General features: G+C 40.2%; 1 protein-coding gene across 9 annotated transcripts in view; it reads left to right on the top strand.

The window, feature by feature from the left end:
- CALD1 (caldesmon 1) overlaps window positions 1–27,789 on the top strand; it is a 191,076-nt gene that overhangs the window by 72,413 nt on the left and 90,874 nt on the right. For 5 of the 9 annotated variants that reach the window (XM_054061686.1, XM_054061694.1, XM_054061743.1 and 2 more), the window contains 2 exons: window positions 3,667–3,758; window positions 23,824–23,919. In XM_054061686.1, coding sequence (XP_053917661.1) covers window positions 23,849–23,919 — 71 coding nt within the window. In that variant the 5' untranslated portion in view covers window positions 3,667–3,758; window positions 23,824–23,848. Of the gene's footprint in view, window positions 1–3,666; window positions 3,759–22,583; window positions 22,705–22,899; window positions 23,091–23,823; window positions 23,920–27,789 lie in introns of those variants that run through there. The other 4 variants (XM_054061704.1, XM_054061724.1, XM_054061733.1 and 1 more) reach the window with 3 other exon arrangements.

Raw genomic sequence — 27,789 nt, 5'->3', positions numbered from 1 at the left:
ATAATATTCTGCATCTTATTCAGATGAGGCCACAGGATGATGAAGCTCTAATGGCCTAAGTGCTTCATAAAACTTGCAAACTAACAAAGGTATTTACATGTACCTGCGTATTTGAAAGATGAAAGTAATTCCTTGAAGCCTTGTGGGCTGTGCCTTAGTTCTACAGCTGAGATTAAGTGGACACTTAACTCCAACCCTTTTCTTTAATAAAATGTTAACATAATGTTGCAATAAGTTCATTGAGAGTAGCTATTAGAAGAGAAATTTCTAATGTGTAGCTTCATTCCTCTTGTACCTGCATAATAAACTCCCTGGGAGTAACAACTACCTCATCATCCTATTGTTGTATAGCACCGGTTTGCTGTTGTAAAGCTGGGGCTTAGTGGTACTACTGCACTTCTAACACTGATAGAAAAACTGATAACTGGGAGATAGCTGCAGCCCTCTGGGAAGTAAAGCTTAAATACAGCAAACTGTCTGTTTTTAGGAGAGCATGTAAAAGTATGATTGTCCTGAAGTCAATAGATTTTGACTATGGTTTTTAGATTAAACTCTAACTTACCTGAATTGTTGCACGAAAGGTGTTTTTATTTACTTTTGGATGCTGATGTTTTATACTGATAAACTGCATATAAGTGGTTAGGTGAGCAGTTCACAGGAGACAACACACCTTCCCTTTTTAGGTCATCCTAGAAAACAAAGTAGGTACTTGTTTAGCTGGTAATGGATGAGTTTGAGGCTTCCTGTTCCCCTCTTCTCTTGGCAATACTTGTTTGCCAAATACTTCTTTGTGGTCATAGCATATCTGAGGTAATGTTGAAAAATTTTATTTAAGTTCTCCTTCTTACAAATGTCTTTGTAAGTAAATAAACTATGTGGCAACCCTTACAACATAAAAATCAAAAGATTATCTGGAAGAAATGGGTAAACAAACAAATACTTCACCTAGACTATTTATTAAAAAGGTGATTTCCTGCTCTCATTTTCACAGCTTGAGGGGAAAAAATAATTTCCACAGGAGCTAATACTGAAATCTATCAGTAAAAATTCCTGCCTGTAACGAATGAGTTTCAAGTTTAACAACCACTCTTTGGCTGTTACATTGTGACTTTATGACTATGGGAGTGGGGAGGGATGAGGACAAAAAAGACTGAATAAGACTGTTCTCAGTGTTACTCAGTGAAAGGACAGGAGGAAAGGGCCATGTTGAAATACAGAATATTCCATTTAAATGTAGGGAAAAACTTTATTACTATAAGTGATCAACACTGGAATAGATTTCTCAGGAGGGGACAATGGAGTCTCCATCCATGGAGATACTCTAACTTCAACTGGACATGATCCTGGCCAACCTCCTTTGAACAGGGAATTGGGCTAGAGAATCTCCAGAGCTGCCTTCCAACCCAAATTGTTCTATGATTCTGTGAAATGAATCGCTACTTCTAAAGATTTAAGGAGGAATCCTTATTTTATCTAATAGATTACAAACTTGAAACAGAGTAGGTAGACTGGGTTACCTCCTTTGTCCAAAAGAACAGTAAAGAACGCTTTCCACTTATTTTTTATGGTGCTCCTACTCTCTCCTACTGATGTTATTTCACTTTTCTAAATGATTAAATATGTAATTGGGACTGAAACCTAGGTGTCCTATTTGCAAAACAGCTTCTTAACCACTGTGCTGTTGGATAATTTTGGATTGCTCCACTATATATGTGGTGCAATGAAGAATAATTCCTATGAGCATACCACACCTAACCGTGTTTTAAGTGAGTGAGCCTTCAACTGGGAAGTGGCATAGATGAGACCTAGTGTCAGTCTGAAGGTTTAATTACTTGTCCAAAGTGAACTATATCTTCCCAGAGCACATACTTTAGTTGTGGGACATGTTACAGGATTTTGCTGAGTGTTGGCAGCTATTAGCAATAATAGTGGAAAAAAGCTGCCATGGAGATCAGTAAATACACAGATTCCACTTTTGACTTAGGCATTCTGAAAGTCACAAGTTGTTGTAGAGTATTTGTTGGAAACATCGTTATATACTTTCCATGTTCTTATGTTCTACCTTAAATACCTGATATTGATTGCTGTGGAAAAGGGATACAGGGCTAGCTGAGCCTTTAGTCTAGTGTGTTACAGTTCAGCTCTTAGCACCAGCACTGGAAGGAAAGAATGTGGAAGAACATCCTAGTGCTGGAGTGTCCTTTGAAAAATGTAGGCTAAAATTCCTGCAAGCAGAGATGAGATCCGAGCGCTGTCACAGTCGTAGCTGTTGAGCTTTTGCATAAAGTGTAACATCTGCAGTGCATGTAATTTTGGTAACCAGGCTCCGTAACTTTATTTCCAGTCAAAGCTACAGGGTATAATGGCATCAAATTCATTAACAGAGTAGGGAGGAGTGAAACTATGCCTTTCTTTGTGTTTGAACGCATACGTTTTTAATGAAAAATCACATTTAAATGTCACAGGTCAACTTCTGAATGAACTTGGATGTGATTAGGTTTCCCTAGTTTCCGTAATCAAGATGCTAACAACTTCCTCATTTCTTAAGCCACAAAGTACTTCCGATAAAAGTATTTTCAAGAACTTCTGATAAAAGCATTTCTGTTATTAAGATTGTATTCAATGGATGCTGACCTATGTCAGCTGAGAATCTGGTACCTATCTTAGCTGGAATTTGAGTTCCACTGTATGCTTAGATTTGCCACGCTGGGTGAGTGCTGGGCCTGCAGTGCTGTTAATGCCATTGCATGAATGAGAGCAGAACATAGAATCATAGAACCATAGAATGGTTAGGGTTGGAAGGGACCTTCAAGATCATCCAGTTCCACCTCCCTGCCATGGGAAGGGACACATCCCACTAGATCAGGCTGCCCAAGGCCCCTTCCGGCCTTGCCTTGAACACTTCCAGAGAGGGGGCATCCATAAGCTCTCGAGGCAAACGGTTTGAATGCCTCACTGCCCTTGTCGTGAAGAATTTCTTCCTAATGTCTAATCTAAACCTTCTCCCTTCCAATTTATTACAATTCCTCCTCACCCTGTCACTACATGCCTTTGTCTTTGCTGTCTTTTGGTGTTACTGATTCACGCATACCGATATAAGCTTTTTCCTCTGTACCTTTACTTGTGAACATTGAATTCAGTCTGCCTAAAGAAAATCATTACTATGAATCCTTTCCCCAAGTCTTTGTACTGACTTTAGATTTGGTAATAATGAGCATTTTGTGTCATCTACAGACTTTGTCTTTTCACTGTTTATCTGCTTTTGCAGAGTGCTTTTATGAATATGTTGACTAATACAGGTCTCAGTATGGATCCTTAGGGAGACATGCTGGAAACCTTGCTCTGTTGTGAGAAAACTTAAACCTTATTGCAGGTCTGATGATTTGCTTCGTCTCTTACTACTCAAGAGAATGTTCAGCTCAGCCTCCATCATCTTCACTTCTTAAGGAGGTTTTAGTGAGTGACTTTGTCAAGAGATTTTGGGACATCAGTCTGCTTTCTAATTTATAGTGCTGTTGATAGTAGTTTTTGTCAGTCTCTCGTGAAACTTTTCTTTAGAAAAAAAACTCTATAGGGGTGTCGATAGAGAAGACTTTACCAAAGAAAAAGGAAGAGTGTGCAGTAATTATTGCTAAATAATTTTCTTTATTTTCTATTTCTGTACAGTGATCACCTTTATTTTCTGGAGTCCTTATTTTGAAATCATCAGCAGCTGGTTTGTTACTGACAAGCTAGAGTATTTCCCTGATCATCTTCCTGTGAGTACAATCAAAGTAGTTATCTCAGATTTCCTTCCCTGTGGTAATCAGAAGTTTTTTTTGTATTGAGGCATTTATACTGAATTCTATCCTGCCCTCTACCCCCTTCTTGCTTGGGCTTGCTTGCTTTTTGGGGCGATGATCCAAATCCCTCTGAAAATCCATGGACAGACCTGCAGTGGACCCTTGTTTCCTATTCCTCTGGGACTGCTGTCACCAGAGATAACTTGTTTCAGAACTGACAGTAGACTTAAAGGATTTTATCTTGAATTTTATAGTCAAATGACGATTTTTTAATTTTACAGTTATACTTTTGTGGGCATATCATCATTGTTTTAATAGAGATGTTTTCTTCCTTGGATTTCAGCAAGTTTTTCTTTGCAACAGGAGTCTTCAATCATATTTACTTGTGTTAAGATAGTGTGCTGGTGTGTTACTGTTCTGTCGTGTCTTCTGCTCTTTTTAGGCTCTGAGACATCTGTGAGAGTCCAAGCAACCATGTTTACAATTTGCAACATGTAGGACTTAGGCATCATTTGGAAACAATTGTTCCTTCACTGCCAGAACAAGTGAGGGCTCACAAACCATTTAAAGAAAGTGTTTATGTGTGTAAACTTCGGCTCCTCAACATATGGAAATTTCAGACTGGAGATAAACTGAAAATTGGCTCTAAGTTTAAGCAGTGTCGATGATAACACACTGATGGGGTCCAAAATATTTCACCAAGGTCAAGGCAACTCCCTTAGATACCATCATCTTCGGTTAATTCAGGGTACAATGAGCTGCTTATTCTTTCTCATGAGTGACCATGTTCTCTGTGTGCCTGGACCTCCTCTGTATCTCTGATTCATTCCCTCTCATTTTGGCAAGAGCAGTGTGGAGGAGGAGAGAGACATGGCAGCAGGCTGAAAATGGCTTTCATTGCCTTTTATCTCCAGCAGCCTGAGCCCTTCTGCTGCCATCAGGAACACTGGGTCTAGGCCTGTTTTAGCTGTTTTTGTCGTTGTCCTTAGGGAAGTAAATTTAACTTTGCCTACACTTCTGAGAACGTTTGTGCAAGTGTTGAATGGGCTGATAATTGTCGCAGGCTGCCATTCTTTATTTCTGCATTACTGTTGAGTCTTGGTGTGGGGGAGTATTTAAGACTGAAGCCAGACACAATCTGGGATTTCCTCTTTGTAGGAAATGTTGACATTCCAAAGTTGAGGTTTCTTTCTGATTCATAACCAGCCTAAGTGTTCTGAAATTTCACATGAAACAGCTCTTCTAGTGAGATCACTGGAGTTAAAGTCTCAGGTGCTTTGTTGGGTGATACATTTATGAGGTATGTAAATTCCTTAAAAAACTGACACAAGGAGAGGGAGACCCATACTGTCCAAAGGCAAGTGGGATCAGAAATGCAAGTGCTTGCCCCCTGTGCTTAGGATAGGATATTCAAAGAGCAGTGACTGCCCTCCAGAGTTTTTCTGACAGCTCAGCAACTGGAGTTCTATTTGGACATGTTTGAGCATGCAGACTCTGGTGTTGCAAAACTGAGACTGTACTTCAGTGTATTTCTGAGTTGGTGTTGGTGCCTTGTTTTGATGCATATATTGCATCTGAAAATCTGTCCTTCAGGGACTCATTCATCTACTCCAAGTGTAGGATGCAGCGCGAGTGTCATCTGTCTCATGATGAAGTCCCCACGGTGCCCGCACAACACTTGTCAGTGTGGTGGAAGAATTCTGTTGCAAAGAAAGAAAGACAAAATCTGGTACTACTTTCCACACTTAACCACCTCTTTCACATTCTAAAGTTGGCTGACTAGGAGGATGGTCTTTAGGGGGCATGAATGAAAATACCACGAAAAAGGTCATTATTTGCCTTTAGGAAACAGTTAAAGCAAATGGAGTGGACCAATACACTCATTTGCAAAGGAAAATAATAAACATTATTTCTGCAAAGTACTGGAAACAAGGCACATATCTTTATTCAAGTATGAAAAGAAGTAATATAGTTTAGTATTATCACGACAGTCCTGTAACTCTTCTGTTCTTGAATACAGCCAAATCTGACTTTATAAGACAATCTCAGACATACTTTTATAAATTACTTTCAAAAATAAGCGATACCCTATAAGGTTAAGGTTCAAAGTCACTGACTAGTGATGATCGTTTTTTATCTTCCTAGGAATTACGTATTTTTTTAAAAGTCAAAAAGTTTGCTATTAGGAAACATTGTGTAAGAAAGGTTTTGCTCAGCTTTTCTATTAAATATGCAAGACTGAAAACATTTCTGCAGAGTTTCTGAAGATTTTTTTTATGACTTTATTGTGCTGAATTAAGCTGAGTGTAGGGTCTTCCTTCTTTTATCCGCCCTCTCTCCTGCTTGGAAAAGGAGGTACAGTATTCAATCTTGCCCAAGATTCCTTTTAGCTGTTGGTACTTCAGGTCACTCTTGCGTACAGCGGGGACAGTTTTTGATAAAAGTTCTTTTGTGAAAGATAACCTGGTGGTTTCTATGTTGCATTACATTCCTGAAGAGTCACGGAATAGTTTAGGTTGGAAAAGACCTTGAAGATCATCAAGTCCAACTGTAAACCTAGCACTGCCAAGCCCACTGCAAAAACATCCCACTAAGCACCATGTCTACATGTCTTTTAAATGCCTTCAGGGATGATGACTCCACCACTTCCCTGGGCAGTCTGTTCCAGTGCTTGATAACCCTTTCAGTGAAGGGTTATCAAGATGTTGAAGACCTTTCTTTGGAGTTCTGGTCAGTTTAATACTGGCAGAATCAAGCTTGGGAAGCAGTACTGTCATTGTTCCTGCAATTCACAGTCCCATGAAAATGTGATGGCTTCCTTTGACTGCCGAGAGCACTCGATGGGTGTCATTTGCTAGAAAATTCTTATTTCTTGTAAGAAATTTGGAGCTAACAGGCGGCTGAAACAAAGAACACCAGAACATCATTTAGATATTGAAAGTTATGCTTCATTTAAGGGTGAATCAAAACAAGTAAACCTGCTGTGACTCATCTAAAATTTTGGATGAAGAACATTTTTTATTTTCCAGGAATTATACCACCTAGGAATTGTAAAACTGACACAATGAGTAGTTGAAGAGAAATCTGCTTCTAATAAACCAGGCCTTGCCAGACAGAGGTTTAAGAACATTAGAAAAAAAAATAAAAACGAACAAGAACAAGGATCATATGTAGGGGTAGAGTCACTGCTGTGCTCAGAGTGAAGGGAGTGGAGTTGATTATCTGCATCTTCCCAGTAGGTATAGAGCAGATATAACTTGCTGGAGAGGATATGGCAGGAGCCCGCTGCGCTTTGGCTCTGTTTGCTGGCAAGGAATCCATGAGAAAGCAGTGCCAAGCCCAGCTTAGGCACAGCAGAATCTGTATTATTCTGTCTTCTGTGCAATATTAGCCTTCTAAGGCAGGAAATGTGTATGCTGAGGAAAAGATAGGCTGGGAGCTGGGATTCTTCAGTCTTCATTGACAACTGTTCTTTCTCAGCTCCATCAAGCTCTTCTGTCACTTTAAAACTGCATTACTATGATACTGTTGCTTTGAACTTCCCAGGGACGTTGTTCACTTGATGTATTCAAGTTTATGGAGAAGGACGATTTGTTTCTGATAAATGGGGCTAACCGCTCTGAACCCTGATAATCATTATACTGTGCAGCATTAAAGATTAAAAAAAAAAAAAAATCTCCCTACTTCCCAGCATACTGTGAGATTTTCCTTGTCTACATTTCAGTGATGTTTTCAGATCATGAGATGAAAGAGTCGTGGCCAAATGCTTCTAGATCATCTGGAACTGGGAAGTAGCTAAATCTCAAAGGAATATCTTGTCTGAAGCTGATGTTGTAGACTCAGGTGGTATGTAGGATAGCCTCAGAAGTGCTCCAGCATTGTTAGATGTTTATCTGAACTGAGCTTGAACTCCAGTCTCTGGAAGTTCCCCCAATGCCTGTTTTCCAAGAAGAGCCTGAGTTTTGCAAGTCTTTCTCACACAAGTACTGAGCCTTCAGAGCTGTTAAGTCTTTGTCCTGACTCACACTCAAGTCCCTTTACACAGTTCAGACATTCTGCTTCAGGGGTCTTAAACTGAACGTAGATGACGTTTAACAGAATAAATGAGAAACAGGTCCCTTACAAAAAACTGAAACTGGTCTTCCCTAAATTGCTGAGTGCTGACTTTGAAAGAACTCTTAAAGTCTTTGCAGGCAGACTGAAATAGGTTTAGGAGAACAGGTACCCTAAACTGCAAGAGAATACCTGAGGCAAGAAAGTTGTGGGTTTTTTTCTTTTCTGTGACACTTTGGACCCACATGTCTGTCTTAAAGCACTGTCAATTTGTCACAGAACTTCAGCATTACTGGTGTAATTTTTTCACACTTCTTTGGGATTTTTTTTTAAAAAATGTTTACTAGTTTTAAAAATTTTCATTTATTCTGATTATGTGAAATGTTAAATATTCCAGTTGTATTTTGAATATTGGGGTTTTCCTTATGTGGGAGGCAATGTTTAAATACATTTTGAGAAGAGGAGGAGGCAAGAAAAGCTGTAATCCATCAACTGGTATTAAGTCCATCTTTGAAAGTTTGATACAAACTGAATCTGACTGTTAGTGCAGACATGATACAAATTAGCTGTGACTTTATGATACCAGCTGTTTCTCTGACAGGGTAAAAGGGCACATAACTAGAATAGCATCTTTTGTTGAAAGCAGTGTTTCCCTTTGTTAAATGTGAGAGCCTCAGGCAAAAAAATTGTAGTCCTTAGTTATGTGACATGTGCAGTCTGCAACATGTTCATGGAGCTTGGGGGGCTTTTTACTGATGTTTTTCAAAGACAGAGCTATCATAAGTGTTCATTTTTTTGCTAGTTTTATCACTGGAAGACAAATCTCTGTCATGTTTTTGCCTTGTGTTAAATTGAGGATAATCTGAGAGCTATTTTGCTTGCAAGTACAAAGAAAATACTCAATAACAGAACCTGAGAATAGTCTGCAAAAAAAAGAATTACAAATCTCAAAGTAAAATTGAATTTCATTAATTATTTTTTGTTTGATACCACCCAGCAATTTTTTTTCTTAATAGAATTTTCAGGAAGGGTTATTCCATAAGAAAAAAAATGTAAATCTACATAGTCTTTCAGAAACTAACAATCATTGTTAACTGAGTATATTTCTTTGAGGCAGCCCAAACAGTCCTGACAGAAATGCAGGGACATCAGAGCCATCTCTACAGTCGCATCTTGATTCTAGACTAATTTCTCGTTCTAGGTAGCTGTGTGCAGCAACTCTGCTGCATCCAGCACCCAAGAGAGGAGGGTGACAGGAGCCTAGGGGTTGGAAATGTAGAGTTGATACACCTGAGGAACTTTGTGTGGAAGCAGCCAGGGTGATATTTTGCTACCAGTGCTCATAAACCCTACTCATAAACTGAAATGGGTCTGAGAAAAAGCCATTTAGGTGACTTTAGAGCACTGTCCATCTGTGTCCCCACTGTGTATCTGTATGACCTTAGCATATTCCCTAAATAACTGTCAACATAAAGTTGTCTGTAGCATGTAACTAAACCGAAACAATGAGATTTATTAAGCAACAAAATTAATCTTGCTTCTGCCACTTGACTAAGTGCCAGTTAGATTTCAAAATATATTTCTGCAGGGAACAGAAATACTCCACTTGAATCAATAAGGAAATGGGTGATGTTGGGAATGGAGTTGTGTTATTAGTATATTAGTGTCTAACTTGGAGTACTACAAAGAACAGCATTTAACTACTAAGAAAAGCAAAATTTAGGCTGAATATCGTATAGACTTTCTTAGATTAATAGTTATCAGGGCAGATGGTAAATGGAAAAAAAAGCATTTCAAAGAAGGTACCTTTCAAAACTGGATTATTTTTTTAAGGGGCCATGCAGTAACTTTAGGACTATAAGCAGTGTGAAGGGCACTGCTCCTTCTAAATTTAAAGTGCTACTCCACAAAGGAAGGATGCCACTGCTGAAGTAAAGGTGGGAAACTTCTCTGCAAATCATAACTTCTATTTCAGGTAGGTGAAAGTTAGGAGTACTTGATGATACTTTGGCTATGGCAGAAACTATCATACAAGTCCTGCATGTTCTTTTATATAGAGTAGAGAAGACTTTATATAAGTCACTGTGTGAGAGAGTAAAGCAGACAAACCCCAAACCCTACTGAAGATGCAGAAGAGAAAAAAAAGTAGACATAGAATCGTAGCGGTCATGAGTGAAAGGGCAGAGTTAAGACTGTTGAAAAATACTAACTTCTACTCATAACTTTCTTGGAGTAAATTTAAAAAATAAATACATTTCAAAAGGAAATTTTAGAATGTAATAGCTGCTGTGTTTGTCATGCATTTGTGTTGGTAATGTGAAGCACAAATAGACAATTCCAAGCACTAATAAATAGATCTTGGCCATTTCTGTTGCAAACATGCAATTTTATTATCTAGCATCTGTTTCTGAAATTATGTGAAGTATTTATGTAAAATGTTTTACCATGATAGTGTAAGTGACTAGAGAACATCTTGTTTTCATGAATGTGTAGGGTGGTATGTCAACAAACAAAGGTTCGTGCATGGCATTTGAAGAACAAAACTCAACCACAAGAAGTTCTACATTTTGAATTGATTTTTTGTTGATGTAAAAATACCCTTGGCCAGCTTTCTGGTTCTGGTTATATCCCTGTAAGCCTGGAGTATCTCCAAAGAGAGCTTAATGTATCCCTTTCAGTCAGGCAACTAGGCTGAATGTAGGAGCACAGGGCTGGCTATAGATACAAAGAAATATGTGCAGGAGATGCTGGGGAACCTCTTTCTCGCTAATGTGCAGTAACTATCAAGAAGAAAAAGATCACGTGCAAAACTTAAACCCCTAGCATGATTGCATTGTAGCAAGGAAATGATGTGCTCTCAAACGTATGGTAGCTGCAGAAGCCTTCGTCACAGCTGAATTTTATGGCCCTAATGTCAGAACCTTCATAACCTCTTGCAGTATTATATTCAGAATATCTCATAATAACCTCAATAAGAGAAAGGATTCTAGCCCTCAAATCCCAGAATTTAAATTAATCTTTTATCCTCTGAAAGTACATCACTTGTAATGAAAATTATATTTCCCTTCATTTTTTATTCTAAACTGTTGAGTTGTATTTTTACGAACTTTAGTCAAGTTGCTGTATTCCTCTCTAAGATGGTTAAATTCAGGGGTGAAATGATAATGCCTCCTCTGGGCATTTGGGAGAGAGCAGACACCATATTTTCCTCAGCTGGGATGGATGCTGCACATCCTCTGAGAGGAGAGGAATTTGCGTAGTGACTGTGTTACAGTCAAGCACTTGGATACCATTTCAAGAGCTCAAGAAGGCCTGGGACTGCTGGAGAACTCTCTTCATCCATGAGGCAGACAGGGAGGGTATTCCTCATGATGAGTTGCTCCAGGATTTATGGTTTATGATAAGGAAAGTCCCTTTAAGTGTTTGCTGTTTGTAGATGCTAATCATGCAAAATGACTCACTGTATGTTTCACGCTACTACACCTCTGGCTGGTTCCCTGCTGCCCTCATATCCCTTTGTGTCTCAACTTGATTAACTCATAAAGGTCAGCAACCATTACTTTTTATGGTTATTTAGTAACACACTCTGTGACTTGTTTCTTTGGAAGACTGCAGGAAAAAAAACTCTACTTGGTGAGTAAAAGGGGTAAAATTTGACCTTGAAAGTGAGTAAACACTGAGGACTTGCTTCTGTCAGACAGTGGCACACTAAATATTAGGTTAATCCTTATATAGTTGTGTTGATGGTATGGGTTCCTTTCTTCTTGTCTCTCCTCCTTTCTTTCCATCTCTTCCTATCAATTTTATTTTTTCTTTTACTTCCTTCCACCCAGACCAAAGCAAAGATCTATAAGCAATGGTCTTGTTCAAATATGGAATTCAGGTCCAAACCCAACCAAATTAACCTTGCTTCAGTTTTAAAACCTTGCTTGAGGGACTCGGTATCCCTTTACTTAAATTACTTAATTTTCAAGCAGTATGAATCATGAAGCAACTGCACAAGCTCTGGATAGAATGTATCGTACATATGTTTGTTCTTTAGGCAGTAAGAAGAGAATACAGAACTGGAGGTCATTTGAGTTACAACTACTCTGGGGATTTTTTTTTTAAACATTCCTTCTAACAAATGCAGTTTGAATGGGTTTGTTTATATGGCGTGGAATTGGAAAGGCCCAAACTAACCAGGCTTTACACAATGTGGCCTTCTTCCAAATTAATCTAAAATATTTTAATCCCTCTGGAGTTTCTTTATCCTCTGCATCTGTGCTATAGTGGAGACACATTTTTAACATTTCTTTGAGGAAAATTACCTTTCTTTCCCTCCAACTGTACTCAGCAAGGTCAATGGAGCACTGTTATGTGCTATTTAAACATCTGAGATTCATCATATATCTGCACAACAGAAAGAATCATCATAAAAGGTCTAATGAATCCCGACTGCTAGCCAAGTAAGGGAGTCCCCTTACAGATACTGGGTATTAGAAACAAAGAATATGTGCAAAATACAGTTTTTGCACTTTTGTTCAATACAATTAAGAATTTAAATGCTCTTTGAGAGCTAGGCAAGGAATGCGTGTGATACCCAGAATGATTTTGGTGAATCAAACTCTGAACCAAATTCTGAAGTTATTGCATGGACCAAGACGGTTGCTGGGGCTGCCTGGGAGTAAGGGGCTGGTTCACCTTATGGGACCAGACTGAGCAAGAGTCTGGAGGGGCTTCTTGCTCCTGGGGAAGGAGATAATCCGGGTTGTGGTCAAGCTCCAGAGCTGGCTATCTCAGCCGCTGGCTGTGTGCCTGTACTTGGTTTTAAGGCCTTTTTGTTTTCTAGTTCAGTAGCAAGCTTATGGGATTGAACTCATTTTACTACCCAGGAACTGAAATACTGAGGGAGGCCTAGGTGATGTTTTTTTTCTCTTTTCATTTCTGTAAAATTAATTTCCAGGCATTTCAAAAACCAGTGCTCCTCCTTCAGCTGCCTGTAGTTCCAGTCAGTCTGAAATGGCCAGAGGGAACAGATATAACTGGTCTTTTGGAGATTTTACCTGGACAACTGTTATAGAGGGCATTTTTGTCTGAAATACTGTTATTTAAATGTTACACTGTTATAGATGGCACCAGGAATGGCTTTATAGCAGATTCTATTCTAGACTCATTCTTCCTTTGTATACTGCTAGGTGGAGAAGTTCAAGTAGCTTTAACAATGTTCAAACAAGCATTTGAACCTCTTCATAAAAAAAAATTATATGCTGAGGGCCTCTGTTCTGTGACAGCACAGGGTTTTGCACAGTTGAGTTTTTTTTTTCTCAACACTGAAGTCCCGGAGGGGCTGCAGAGAAGTGAGTTTGCTCCTCTTTTCCCAACTATAACATGCAGATAACAGTGCTGGTCTCCTGCACAGAGGGCTGCAGGGCATGGGTTGTGGATTGGCATGACCGGATAACAATAGTCTGAATGAAAGCATCCACTAAGATCGATCACCCCAGACTGTCCACGCTTTTGAATGAAGAACCATATCTCTCCTCCAAACAGACTTTCTCCATCTTTTCATGTAGTCAGAGATATTTTGGGACCATTGCAATCCATATAGTAATGGAATAAATTCCAAGTGCAGCAGGAGACCACATTGGAGGAAAAACTCATTAAATGCCAACGGCATTTCTTTTACTTTTCTTACTGGGAATGGAAAATATTCCCTAAATAATACATCTGGATGTAGAGGAGTAGGGAGGGAAAAGATGAAAAACAATCCTTCAAATTCAGTAGGAACCTACTTTAATGGCTTGTTTAATCTGCCAGCTGGCACAGTGTTGACTTCTTGCTACACATTCTTTAAGGAGACCTATGTAGTTCTTGGAACTGAGTTCATATTAAGTTGTAGAACTTAAATATTAATAAATTGGCAGGACTGCTTTTTGGTGCTTAATAGAAATCAAGAAACTGCTTAGTCATCTCCAAAGATATTTCTATCTCCTTTTTAATGTAAATGCCAAAATAATATGGACTTAAAACGGTAGCAAAGATAGTAAAAAACCAGATCTTTTCCCATAAGTGCCCTCTCTGAAGTATGTGCACAGAAGACTTTGCAACAATATCTATTCCTCATACAACACTTTACTTTGGGCAGAATTTTTCTAATATCATGTATGACACCATTTAGTTTGAAAGAAGTCCATTGTGAGTTTGTGTCTCCTCCGACACTCCTTGGCTAGGAGAAGAACTGGTGCCATCTTTATGTGGATTTTCTGTGGAGTGTCTCGCTTAATAAGTGCTGTAGGGCATACTGCACATGTATTTTATATGTCTGTAAATCTTCATGCTTTCTTTTTTTTTTTTTTAGCTGGCTTTGTGTGAAGGTACATGGGTGCAATAAAGTGCAAACGTGAAGTGCAGTATCAGCTATGTAACTAGCATTTGTACTTTGTGTTTCTAAAACATTAGGCTACATCTAGAAGCATGTCTTCTGTTTTCAATTACTTTCAGCACTGGAAAAGCAGAGAAGAAAAGATTTAACTGCAGACCAACCTGTCTTTTATATTTAGGGATTCCTTTAATAACATCTGAAATGACACTTATCAGTATTTACAAGTCTTAAAGGCTTTATTTGGTCTGGGTAAGCACTGAAAAATCTGGCTCATTTACTCATGTTTACTTATGAATTTTAGCTTTGGCATTTATTTTCTTTGTTCACCTTAAGTTTGCAATCATTATGATCTGGGATTTCAGTTGGATCCTTCTTTGCACCTTTTTCCAGAGTCTGTCTTTTTTTCAGACTTTTTTTCCCATTCTTGCCTCTGTTCCCTTGCCTTCCTAACACTTTTTCCACATTGGGTATCATTGCAGAGATTGTCTGTCTAGTTGTACTCCACTCCTGTAGAACCATCAGATTTGGGGAGTTGGGAAGCATCCACAGTCAGAAGGCCTCAGTGTACACGTGCCAGTCACAAGTACAATTACTTCTGCTTCCTTCATTTTGAAGAAGGCATAAGATTTCAAGTCTGAGATGAACAATCTTTTTTCCAACTAGCCTGTAACTTATGATGAGGTGATTGAGTTATGAAAAACAATTTCCTTAGTAAACACAGGCTGCTTTCCTATTCCGAGGGCATCTACAAACAGACTGGTAGTTGTCTTTCCTTCCACCCCTCCACTTGCACTTTTGTTTTTCTGGGTTTGGCCAACACTTTGTACACATACTGCCCTGCTCTGTAGGTTAACTGTGAAAAATGCTCTCCATGTGTCCTTGGTGCCTAAAACTTAAGACTGTGATCAGCTCTGTGTGCACTGTGTATCATTCTGAGCTGTGCAGACCTTACATGGCAACAATGGAGGCTGGAGAAAAAACCCCTAGGGACTTTAGATCCTTACAGAACAGGACTTGGGGAAAGGTAGCGGATAATGTGCAGTACAGAGAATTTGTTTTTCCTTTTATTTTTTTGAAGGAAAATTAAACATTTTCTTTTCTGGACCACACAGACATTGTCTGAGGCACGGTTCCTAAAAAAATTAAACAACTGTAAAATTTATTGGCTTGCTACAGTGCTCAAATGTAACTTTCCTTTGTCACATGAATACAGAGTAAGTATGCATGTCTGTGTGCTCTCTGTATTAAGTGCACAGGATACTGTCAGGTCTCACCTGTCTTGTTTAATTGACTCTTAGCCAAGCTCTGTTGAAAGTTTTGGCGATGCCTTTCCCCTGCAGGGTGAAGCAGTGCACAGTCACATACAACATGACTGATGTAAGAATGCATTGCTGTCACGGTATTTTATGGCAATAAGAGTTAGTGCCTGAATGTCTCGATAGCAGTCAGACTATCGTCAAGAGTATTTAATAGCTTTGCTGTGTGGGTCTCATGAGCGGAGCTGGCAATAGCGTAATCTTGCTGCATCAGGTTTTATGCTGGCTCATGCACAGCATGCAAGTATGTCAACTTGCCTGTTATTTTGGGTCTTCTGGTTTGGTGTGTTAGTGTTTCCTTGCTTTCAGCTAAACTCGGCATAAAGTAGGGGTCTATGATGTAAGCTTCAAGTTTGGCACATGGTTTGAGGGGCATCTGTTTAGCAGTACCCTCTTTGAGTTGTCCTGTTGAAAAACTTTGCATTTTTGCTGACCTGCTTTACCTCATGCTTCAATTTTCATCCAAAATGACACAGAATTGCTGCTCATTAGAAATAAATTGATAGCTACTGGGCAGGAAGCAATCTAAGTTTCGGTTTTTTAAAGATGACTTTAAAAGTGTGAGCCGGAAAAGCCCTGTAGAAAATGCTGCAGCTGGATCTATTCCTGGTGTAATTCCACAGATTTCCATGACGTTCTGTCTTTGAGTAACTGGACTTTCAGTTGCAATGTGTCTATCATGGTTTCATGTGTTGTGTCTGTGTAAAGTAGGTGTACAGGCTCTGGGAGGGAAAGATTGAAGAGGAACAAGCAAGACCTTGAAAGTTTATCCTTCATTTCTCCTGAGGAACTGTCTGGATTCAAAATACTTTGCATCTCTTACGGCATAACCAGTAAGATCAGCAAATCAGTGAACTTTAGGGATCTGTTTTTGTAGTATTTCATATTTCTGTAGAAATGTAGGGATGATGACTAAAACTTGGTAGTGTGCTTATTCTTGGTCTAATAGAGTGAGCAACAGAGACCCCTCAAGTCTCGCTGGAGATTATGAGGCTCAGGACTAGGCAGAACTGGATTCTAGGGATGCATGTTTTAACAGGAAAAGAAAAAGGGTTGAAAATGGAAACCCAAACCCACATTAAGCTGGCTGCATTTTATCTTCATATTATTTTCTGTTACTTTTTTATGACTGACTATGTAGCTTAATATATAATGATTTTGTATTTTGAAATGCATTCCAGAAAACATGTGGAGTTTGAAGTCTGGCTGAGTGAATATTGCTGTTGGAACCTTACCTTAGACTTGCTTGAATATTTTGTTACTTTTAATAGTATTACCTTAACTTTTTAATTCAAGACCCGAGAGATACAGAGAGAGTGTGAATAGAGTGTTAAAACATTCTAAAAGATGCCAATACCTATTTGGACACAAATAAACTCAGGCAATACATTGTTGAAATACTACATGTAAGCATGAAGGTCAACAGGGGCAGTACAAGGGTAGGACAATTGGGGAGCACCAAATGAAAGGGATAGGAACAGCATAGCAGCAGTCAGGAAGGCAGAGAGGTGGATACTTCCCATCTCTGATTAGTTCCTTGCCTGGAGGGGGAAACCCTTCTTTCTAGTGGAGAGGTAAGTACAGAAAGCTGCACTACTACTCCAGCATGCTTTCTGCTCCCTTGGCTTGTCCTGCTTCACACCACTGTGGAGGTATCTCCCCACCTGGGCTTGTTGTGGCTTTGCACATTGAGAAGGGACGAACAGCATCATGGTGATTAGCACTTAGTGCATGATCATGAGCTACTGCAGGTGTTTCTGTTCCTATCTGCACCTCCACTGCATCTAACTCTAGTTCAGGGTCAGGATCTGCCCCTCTCTCAGACTTGTGTCACTGTACGTGTGTCCTGATGCACACGTCACCATGCACACTTGCAGCTACACTGTTTCCCTCAGAGAGGAGGCAGCTGGCAGGATGAGGGCATGAGATGCGTCTGGGACATCTGCCAACTGAGCTAGCTTGAGACTTGTTCTCCAGAGGATTTGAAGTCAGATGAGAGAACATTGACAAGAATAAATAACTTCTCCCTGTTCCTTGAGAGGGACAAATTGAATGGAATACAACGTGGCAGTTTTATTTGTGTGGGTCAGAAACTGAAGACTGGCTTTTTCATAGTTGTGGCAGCTTCTTTTGCCTGTATGACATTCTTTCCCATGCTGTTTTTGTTTGTTTGTTTGTTTTCCTTATAAATTTCCATTTATAGGGCAAGAGGACATACATTCTCCCCTGTCATATGGCTTAGCTAGACCTAACCTGTTTCTTAGTGGTCTTTATCTATTTTTTCCTGTCACTAAGAAATAAATAGCTCCTGGCTGGAAGGTATTGGCATGGGCACTGATATTCTGCTCTTAGAGATTTTAGTGAGAGATGAAGCTGGCCAACAGCAAGGGCATTGCCACAAGTTTCAACAGTCAGGCCACAGATTTATGGCGAAGCATGCAGGAGGTCTAAATGCATGATGTGCATTCTTGTGATTAGATTAACATGATGAAGCTGAGGGTTTTTGCTGCTAGAAGCAGATGAAAGACAAGGATATCTAGTGAATGATATCCCAAGAGCCTTCTTCCCAGTGTTTGAATGGAGAGAAAAAGTGAATGCTAGTCAAAGCTCATTTTGGGACTAAGAACTTCTACAAAATGCTTTGTGGAATATGAAATTCCTTTAATTGAAGTGTGTTTTGTCCCTCGGGATGGGGACCTCATTGTCATTACCTGAGAGACCTTCACTAACGATTGAACAGTAGTAAAGGGCAATACAATTTTCAGCTGCCCTCTGTGTTTGCAGCAAAGGCTATTTCCTCAGTGATATTGATACGAATGAAAATTTGTTTCCCACAAGTAAGCATTGCAAGAGTAAAAGAAAATATGCCTTTACACATGAGTGCACAAAGGCACGAGAGGACAAAGTAGCCTATATTGGCATAAACTGAGATCACACCATTTTCTGACATGCGGGATAAGCTCATTGATCTTTTGTAGCATATATTAGATGAATTTGGCCTGTTAGTGTGGAATCCAGCCCTGATTGAAGTCTCTGGGAAGTCTGCCAGGAATTCCGACTCTAGTCTGTATACGAATAATATTTCAGTATCTTATGATCTTTGGGGACAACATATTTGAAATACTTCAGAGGACACTTGAAGAAGAGAGTCAAGGGTCAATCCTTCTAACATGAGAACCTGTGACTGTGCCAGGCAGCTCGCAGCTTGTCTTGTTTATTCCTTTGTCTGCTAATGGGAACTGATAGGCAAATGTCACTGAGATCAGGGGTGTAACCAGTATACGCAAACCCAAATGTCAAGAGAAAGCTCTGCCTAGCCCATATGTCAGTGTGCAGTGGGAGAAAGGTGAGGAAGGAAGTGGGAGTAGTGGAAATGGCATACCCACACTCAGCCTGTCGAAGGGAACAAAGACAAAGGAAGACTTTCCATCGTAACTGACTGGCTCTGAGAAGACAGGTCTTACTGCTGCATGCGTAAACGTGTATTGCAGTTAGCAAAACCACTCTAGATACTTGCTAACACCTCTGGGGTGGTGCAGCTCTGTATTTCTCCTTCCCTAGTGCTGGATTAGATCATGGAAATGAGAATTAGACCTGAGCAGGTATTTGAAGCCATGGATCATTTAGTTGCAGACCCAAGAACTGAACTCTGTGGCACACTTTCATGTGGTTCAAGCTGCAGCAAAAGGAGGCGACATGAGAGCTCGCACCTGCAAGGACGTATGTGGCACTCACTGCGGTAATGTAGCCAGGGTAGGAGAAACCTGCTCAGCACCTCTTTAAATCAAAGGCCTGGACTTGTGTGTCCCTGTGAGCCACGAGTAGTCTGCAGAGAACCAACTAGGAATTTCTAATCTATGTCATCACCACACAGTTTCGCTCAGAAGCATGGTCAGATGAAACAGGGCACAGGCTAGATTGGAATAAAACTATATGTTCACATGGCCTGGTAAGTTTATTTTGCCTTGAATCCCAAATGAGCTATTCAATTTGGGAAGAAATTAAGCTACTTGATATAACTATGTGTGTGTGTATATATATATGTACAAGATTTTGTTATCTGCAGTAAACACAAATACTTGGCCAAGTTTACAGTAACAATTGCAGATGTGGCTACTCATGAAAGGTACGTTGTGAATGTATGGAGGAAAGAGAAGCCTCTTAAAACATAAGCTTTACTATTAGTAATATATGATTGCCAGTGGTATCCAACATCTCATTAAAAAGAAGAGCGTACATGACATGTGACAAAGGACAGAACGATGTACTAGACGGCATCTTTTTACTTGAGTGGAGTTGTTCTTTCTGAAAGATCTCAGTGGCACTGAATCCTTCTAACACAAAATCAGAAGGGGAGTGAGGGAAAAGATTTCCAGTTTTCTGATAGATTTTAATAGAAAATGATTTATTTGTTTTGACTAAAGATAGATTAAGGGACTCTAATTCTCTCACATATTGCAGTAGAATGCTTGTCATACCTGCATTTCATGGATGCCAAATTAAACAAGTTACACTTAGACATTGAGTCTTCCTTGCTGAGTTGCTCTCAGCTACAAAAGGAGTAATGGTTCTGTTTTCACCTCTGAATTGGAGAAGGTAGAAAGAAAGGGCAATAGTAGTCCTAGGGATACAGTGGATGTCATGGCATGTAGCCAGCTGGAGTAGAATATTCTTTGTGCTTCTCACTGTCCTTTACTGACATTTGAAAAGTCCCCTTCTCCACACTAGGTCTTTGGGACAACTTGAGACAGATGGGAAATTGGACATTTGGATTAATGGGGTACAACTCACAAAGCTGCTTGCAGTTTCAGTTTATCAAGCTTTAATCAGACATTTCATCCTTTTTTGTGGGAGTATTAGAAAAAGAGGGCAATGAGAGAATAACTTCAGTCTTGTGTTACCACCCGATCCCACTGTGAGGACAGGTCAGATGTCAGAGGACCAGCTGCATGAGAACCTTTGTGCAGTTGGACTTGGAAAAGTTCACTTTACTACGCCTCTGTAGGAAAGGTTCACAAAGAATTTCCATTTTATCACCTTTGTCTTTGCCCTTCTCTGTAGCAGACATGCCTATCTGCAGAAGATGGCTTTTTTAGCAGTTGCATTAGTTACATCTAGTGTCTGAGACAAAACCTGGGGCCTGGTTGTGCTTTAGCCTTCTGCAAATGCACAGTGAGAAAAATTTCAATTGGTGGAGATAACTTACGAACTAAGAGACACAAAATTGACTAAGGCTCAGTCACTAAGGCCACAAAATAGAGGTAGAACCAAGCAGGAACAGAGCTGGGTGGAGTGTTAGATTTTGTCCCAGGATGTTTTCACTCATTAGCAGTTCTTGTTTTAAAAAAAGAAGCATCAAAATATGCCTGTTCTCAAAAAAGGTTTGTAGAAATATTTCAAATAATTGATAACTGCATCTGTAGGCAAAGCAATTTTTGAATCTGCTGAGATGCTAGAACACTCTGAGAAGGTTTGATTTTACACTTTCTTTTTCAGGAAATAAGAAACATTATTAGAGACTGGTGAAGTCATTGTCTAATACTTTTCAGAAGTTTTAAAGGTAACAAATCATTTTAGGGGAGACTGTGAACAGCTCTGAATAGTTGACTTCTTCAACTTTGTTGCTGATAACTCATTTTCTTGCAGAGATATGGTTTTACTAACTAAAGGTCATACTGCTGACCTGACCTCCATTTCCCAAGTGCCTTCCTCATTTTTGAAAAAAAAGGGCTTGTCTTGCAAGTCATCTGAATGCCATGAAGTGACTGGACCTCAGTCCTTTGAGAAGAGACATTTTAGTAAACTTCAGCATCCTTCTGACATGTCTATCCATCTCATCTTCATTGAACAACAGAAAAGCACCCTGTAGGTGGAAAAAGGTTATTGCATCAGGGAACTTTTCATAGCTGCTGTGAAATCTCCCGTACACTCCTGGAAAGGAAAAAGGAGAGGAAGAATAGAAATAGTTCTAGGTTGTTATTATCCTCCTCAGCTTTCCTCATGAGGAAGAGAGCTTGAAGTTTTGGAGAAAGAGATATGGTGCTGATGACCATGTAGGAGGGGAAGGAGTGGATGTATTGGGTGGAACGTTTGCAAGGCGGATGGGGGAAATATGGGTACACAGAGTCTGAAGCTGAAGGGAGAGAGGAATTGTAGCCGGCTGGGTAAGAAGTGAAAATACAAATAAATCAGATGTCAAATCATGTCTGTTTTGAGGAGGTAGAGTAGGAAAAAGAACTTGAAGATTCTCAGTTCTAGAACACAAAGTGTCTGCCTAACAGTCAGCCCTTCCTATTTTAAATACCTGATGGTAAATGTACTGCACAGACTAAATGCTGCTACCTGGTGCAGTCTTAGTTCCTGTGGACAGCATCATCTGTCTTCTGTGCAGAGAAACCCACCATAATGCTGCAAACTTGCTCTCTGTACTGTACCATTCCTCCTTTGATCGTTGTCTCCCAGGTGGGGGGAACCACATCAGTCCTGCAACTCATGGGTCCTCTGGCAAAGGAACTGAAGCAGGATTTAGCTGCACACATAGTTCTGAGCTGAAAACACTTCTCAGGAGAAAAAGGTAGATTTGCTGTTTAGCGTTCTTCAAGGGATGTATAGTGGTAAGAGTAAACAAACACGAGGTTTGAAAAACTGTCTTGTTGCAACTTGCCTTTTATATACATATTGTCTAATTGTGCACTAAGAAAAACCCCAAAACAGCAGCAATTGTAAAGTCACTTTTAGTTTTACGAAATTAACACTCCCTTTGAACATTCACAAAAAAAACCCAACCACCAAACATGAAGAAAGTCACAACAACAACAAAATTTTAAATCCCCCAATCCAGGAACAAATCAGAAAGAAAAACACCCCCAGGAAGAGTAAACTACTGAACCAACCTTCCCAAAACCCCTGCCCTCAGCAGTGTTTTAATTCCAAAATGGGGTAGAAAAAGCCACGGACTCCCTTAAGTCATGAGAGGCTTTGCTCTTGCCAGTGAATTTATGAGGAGGGCGCTTGGGCGCTGCACCAGTGGGCAGGAATATAAAGCCGCAAGACAGATCTACATCTGCAAACAGAGCACTTCAAATAACTTACAAATGCACCTTGGCTTTGTTTCTGTTAAACTGCAAACAGTTCATAAGCCACCTTTGAAAAATTTTGCCTGCATCTGCATACTGGCTTTCTCTGCAGGGTAAATGGCTGGTCTTGTACTAACGGGCTGGAAAATGTTTTTTTGGGGGGGGGATGTGGATGGGGGTGGAAATCCTCTGAGTGCAGCGCCTAGGCTAGGATTGCAGAGGAAGCTGAGGCCTCCAGCCCTGCACAGGAAGCAATCTTAGAGCAGGCCTTAAATGCCAGATTCCAGGCAGAGTTTAACTAACCACTGACAGCTCTGTAAACAAAGCAGGGACAAAAAGAGAACAGCTTTCCCTTTTCTGGTAGTCATTTTTGGTTTGGGGGCTGCAGAGGAATTCTGTAATACTCTGCTTGATGGGATATAAACGAAGGCTGAAAGGCTTTGCATATGAAGAACTGTAAAGGGGAAAATATTTCATGGACTAAATCATAAAGAAGAAGGTAGGGCACGAGGAAAACGCGTGGATTAAACTGCAAAAAAAATATTGCTACTTTTGGTTCTTTGAGCAGGATTTATACATAGTTTGGCTTTTCTTGGGTGGTATTTAAAAGCTGTGGCTTATTTTTCTTCTCTTCGTCTCTTTCATTTTTACCTTCTTTTTTGTTTTCCTTTTCCTTTATTTTCCTTTCCTTTCTCACTTTTTTTTTTTCTCTTCTTTTCCCTTTCTTTTCCCCTTTTTTTTTTGAAGGGGGGCGTGTATGTGAGAAAGGACAGATGAGGAATAACTTTTGCGAAACTTTTAATTATCTATGCATCTAAAGAAAATAAGAAATCTCTTGTGCAGCGTTTTTACTGCTTCCAGTAAAAACTGGAAGCTTGAAGTTGAAATCCTGCTGAGTTGTTGCTTTTGTTTGTAGAAAAGACCTGTGACGTTACAAATAGCTAGTCTGCGGCTAGCAGATGTATACAGTCCTTACTTAAAGCATGCTGATTTAATTTTAACTAGGAAACTAAATGCAGGCATGGGCTATGTTTATCCTACGAGGCATTTCATTAATCTTGTTTATCTCAACAATACTGAGGAAGTTAAATTTTTTGATGGAAAAAGAAAATAGTTACAGTGAAGTTAAAAAAGCAAAACAAAACTAAATGGACTCAGCTGGTTAAATGCATCCATTGTGTTTTCTCTCTCGTCTAACTGATCATCTCCTTTTTGGATGTGGATCTTTCCAGAGCTCTGAACGCTTGAACACCCACCATGGATGACTTTGAACGCCGCAGAGAGCTCAGGAGGCAAAAGCGTGAGGAAATGCGCCTTGAAGCAGAGAGGTGAGGTATTACATGTGGAAAACGGTGCCAGTGGCTTACCTTTGGTTAGCGATGGCTTTGAGGATTTCTGTCTTAAATTCCAAAGTATGCTATAGCTAAGCAAAGAGTCTTTGCTGTGTATATGTGCTGTAAAGTAGCTTTAGTTAATATTGTGGGAGAGGCTGGAAGTCAGGAGCCTCTAGTGCCTAGTTCTCTTCGGCTCTTACAAATGCCCTGAGTTCTAGTTATTTTGTTATATGTATAAATGTAAACAGTGAATGTGGACTATGCCCATGTGAAATTATTGATAGGAAAACTGATGTTCAGGTGCCGTGTGAATGAATGCTGTGCAGAAGGGATTTGTTTTCTTTTTGCAGACATAGAGCTAAAATTAAAAGATATCAATTGAAAACTGAGGTAAACTGAGGTATACAGAGATGTACTATAGCATATCTGTGAATTGTCTGCCTTTACTATGTAACTGCATTTGTATTTGTAGTGCCTGTCACTTTTTATTCATTTACAGCCACTTTTGTGGGCAACTTGGGCAGTATTTGCTAATAATTATTACAGACTTGCTTTGTGCAAATGAGAACAGTACTTGACATGGATACGGTGATGTCAATTTATGAAAGGAGCAGCATGAAAATACTGGGAATGACATCCCATTAACTAACCCCATTTTACACCTGTACTGTTCTGTTTGCTTTTTGATGGAATTTCTCATGATTTACACAGGAGTAAGCAGGGAGAAAAAGTCCATTGATTTTTATAATGTCTTCTCTGATTTAAAGATTTGATTTAGTTTATTAAAACTGCAGTGATTTTAAAAAAAAGGAAACTTAGATTTAAGCATGTTTTGTTCTTGTTTTTGTATTTAATTTTGAATATGGACTTAATTTAAATTCTTTCTGGTCTTTCCCATGCACTGAAAAATCCATGGTGATTTGTGTTCTGAATTCTCTAGGACAAAATATATTTTCAGAGCAATTTTAAGTGAGAGTCAGCAGAATATAATACCAAATATATTTTGTATGCCTGTTTTGAGCTTTTTAGTAAAGCTCTGCTACATAAGCAGGGCTTTCTGATGGATGTTGATAATAACTCGGGGGGAAGTCCCAGGCAGATGAGATACAATAGCTATCTTTCTTTCTGAAGGAAACAGAACTGGGTATGTGAGTTTCTGTCAGGCTATAAGCTGAACCCATGAGCTCTGGAAAGCAGCAGCGTTGCCTGCAGATAAACAAACTCATGTGAAGCATGGTGGCCAAAGGGAAATGAAAAAGCAGCTTCCCTCTTTGCAAAATGCAGCCATCACTTGGTCAGTGACCTACCCCAAAAGGCAGAGGAGCAAACATACTGTGGCACTAAGCTGCATTCTTGTCCTAGAAGGTTTTCCCCAAGGCTGGGGCTGATATATATATATATTTTTTTTTAAGCAGCATGAGAGGGACTGCAAAGCCCATATCAGTGCACAGAGTGGTGCATGACATTTATATACTTCTAGTGTGATTCTGCTTTAAGAAAATCTCATTATTAAAAAGATCAGCCTTTAGGTTTTCTTAATAATAGGGGCCCTTGGCAGCCTGTGAAGGATGCTGGAGGTTGTAGTTTGGGAGGTGTTTTCTGCTATGGAAAAATGTCACTTAAACTTCTAGTGAAGTTATTTAAGCTCTTACGTGAGTGTGTAGAGGCTGTGGGGTGGTCTGGGCATTGGTGATGCAATGTGGCTGACTTATGAAGGCAGTGACAGCTGCAGGGGCTTGGAAATGGGGGTTGGGGATGAGACACTGTTCTTGACACCACAGAACATGAAATCCAGGACTTCATGTGTATTCATAAGTCACCGTGCGGCCTGCGATTTTATGCATTGGCCCAACTCTGGTTTCTGATCATGTATGAAGAACCTGGAGCGGCAAAAGCTGCAGCTAGCACCTCACTGGAACAACCATCTCCAGGAAGGCTTGCAGGCTGAGGGTGATCCCTGCCCTGCATGATGGAGAAGCCAGGCAGCTGGACTTGAGAGTGATGGCCATTTATACGGGAAACACTCTCCTGCACACCAACCCATGCCTGCTTTTGGGAAGTTTTTTGCCATGCCTGGGGTAGCTTTGATGGGATTTTGTGCAGTGACCTTTGTGGAAGAGGCAAGCTTGGTGACAGCCTGGCTGGAGGACAAAGGCTTGGGCCCGTGTCTCCGTTTTCTGCTGAATTGCTGCAGAAGTGCTCCATGCCCTTTCCCACACATTTGAAGGCTTTTAGTAATAAATTGCTGTACGCTAAATCTTGCTGTACTCCATCCACTGTTGCCAACCTCAAGCATTCAAATATCATGAGTCAGACTCCTTAAAAGTCACAAGACAGCTTTAAAAACCTTGAGATCTTAAAAATAATTTAGTCTGGCCTTTTTATTTTTGGTTTGTCTTAGCAATAACAGAGCCTGATTCTCAACTTCAAATGTGCCTCTGAGAGCTGGAATCTCTTGAAACCTATCCCAAGGAGGGGCAACGCTAGGGAGAGCTTAGCATCCATCCCTGTGACATTGCGCCGCTCATATCAATCTAAGGGGGGCAGCACAGCAGTTGGGCAGTTATAAACAAATGAACCTGTCACATTGGTTTCTTTTTGATGATTTCTTATTTTTAGGGATTTGGGGATCATCTTCACTTTTAAGAATACGACTACAATGTGTTTGTGTAAGCGTCTTAAGCCACAGCAATCTGCTTGCCAGACTTCCCTCTATCTGAATACTTTCAGGTGTTTTATCAAGTGAATTGTGTAGTCCTAAAAAGCACCATGGAGGCTGAAAATGCTCCATCAGCTCTAAGCAGTGGTACCTGATGTTTAGGCACAGGGGATTTCGCTGCACCATCCCATCAGTGGGCTGTAGCCTTGTTATGGGGAGTCTGCTGCTGGTTGTATTTCTACAGGGAGGTGGACAGATAGATGATTATGTGCAGACTGTAACATGTTTGCCAGGTCTCCCAGACACTGCTTAGGCTTCTCTGAGTTGAACAGTAAATGCAGAAGTGCAAGCAGCCATATCAAACAGCGGTATTTGTAACTCAGCCATGTGCAGCGACATATTTTGCCATTTTCTGTGATAAAGGCGCACAGAAACCATGTCTTCCCAGACTGATACCCATGGTCAAGAGAGACTGAGGGGTAAAAATGCTTTGTAGCAGCATGGGCTTGTGCAGCCCATGACTAAGAGGGAGTGACTTGACCTTACTGTGTCTTCCCTAGGAGCCAGAGACTGTGTGGGGACTGGTCAGGATACAGGAGTCATCAACTTTCCAGGTGTCTGTTATGCTGGAGTTACTGATGTCCAGCCGCTTATGTCTAATCTTTGGAGATGGTTAGAGCAAGTTTGAGGGCTGATGTTAGGCTTTCAGTTTTAGGTTTGGTATTTTTTCCCATTAGAAAGCTGTTGGAAATTATGCTTTGTTGTGCTGCGTACCTTGGCATTCTTAGTTGATAGGCTAAGGATTAATCCTGAGGAGAGGCTCTCATTGTCTTTTAAGGACCAACAACGTTGTTCACCCTTGGCATGTGCTTTGGCTAGTAGTTCATGCTGTGGCAACTCAGATATAGTCTGCCACCGCCTCTGAAAACTGGTTGTTGTTTTGCATTTTAAGAACATATCATTTCACAGTATCCCACACATCCTGGATTCTCAACATGGGCTTGCAGTTCCCACCCAGAAATTCTGTCCAGGCAGAATTTTTTGACTATTTGTATTTGTCTGGGAACTCTAGAGGCCTACCAGCCTGTTTGGAGTAGCAGTGCAGACCTTTCCAGGGGACACATGGTCAACAGCAGGCATATGGAGTCCATCTTTGTCACAGGCAGTTAGGGACACTGCAGCTCTTGAGCCTCACTGGGGGACAA

This window comes from Cuculus canorus, chromosome 1 (assembly GCF_017976375.1).
Source record: "Cuculus canorus isolate bCucCan1 chromosome 1, bCucCan1.pri, whole genome shotgun sequence".
NCBI classification, from domain to species: Eukaryota; Metazoa; Chordata; class Aves; order Cuculiformes; family Cuculidae; genus Cuculus; species Cuculus canorus.
The sequence above is the reverse complement of the archived record's forward strand: the minus strand, read 5'-3'. Positions and strand labels throughout refer to the sequence as shown.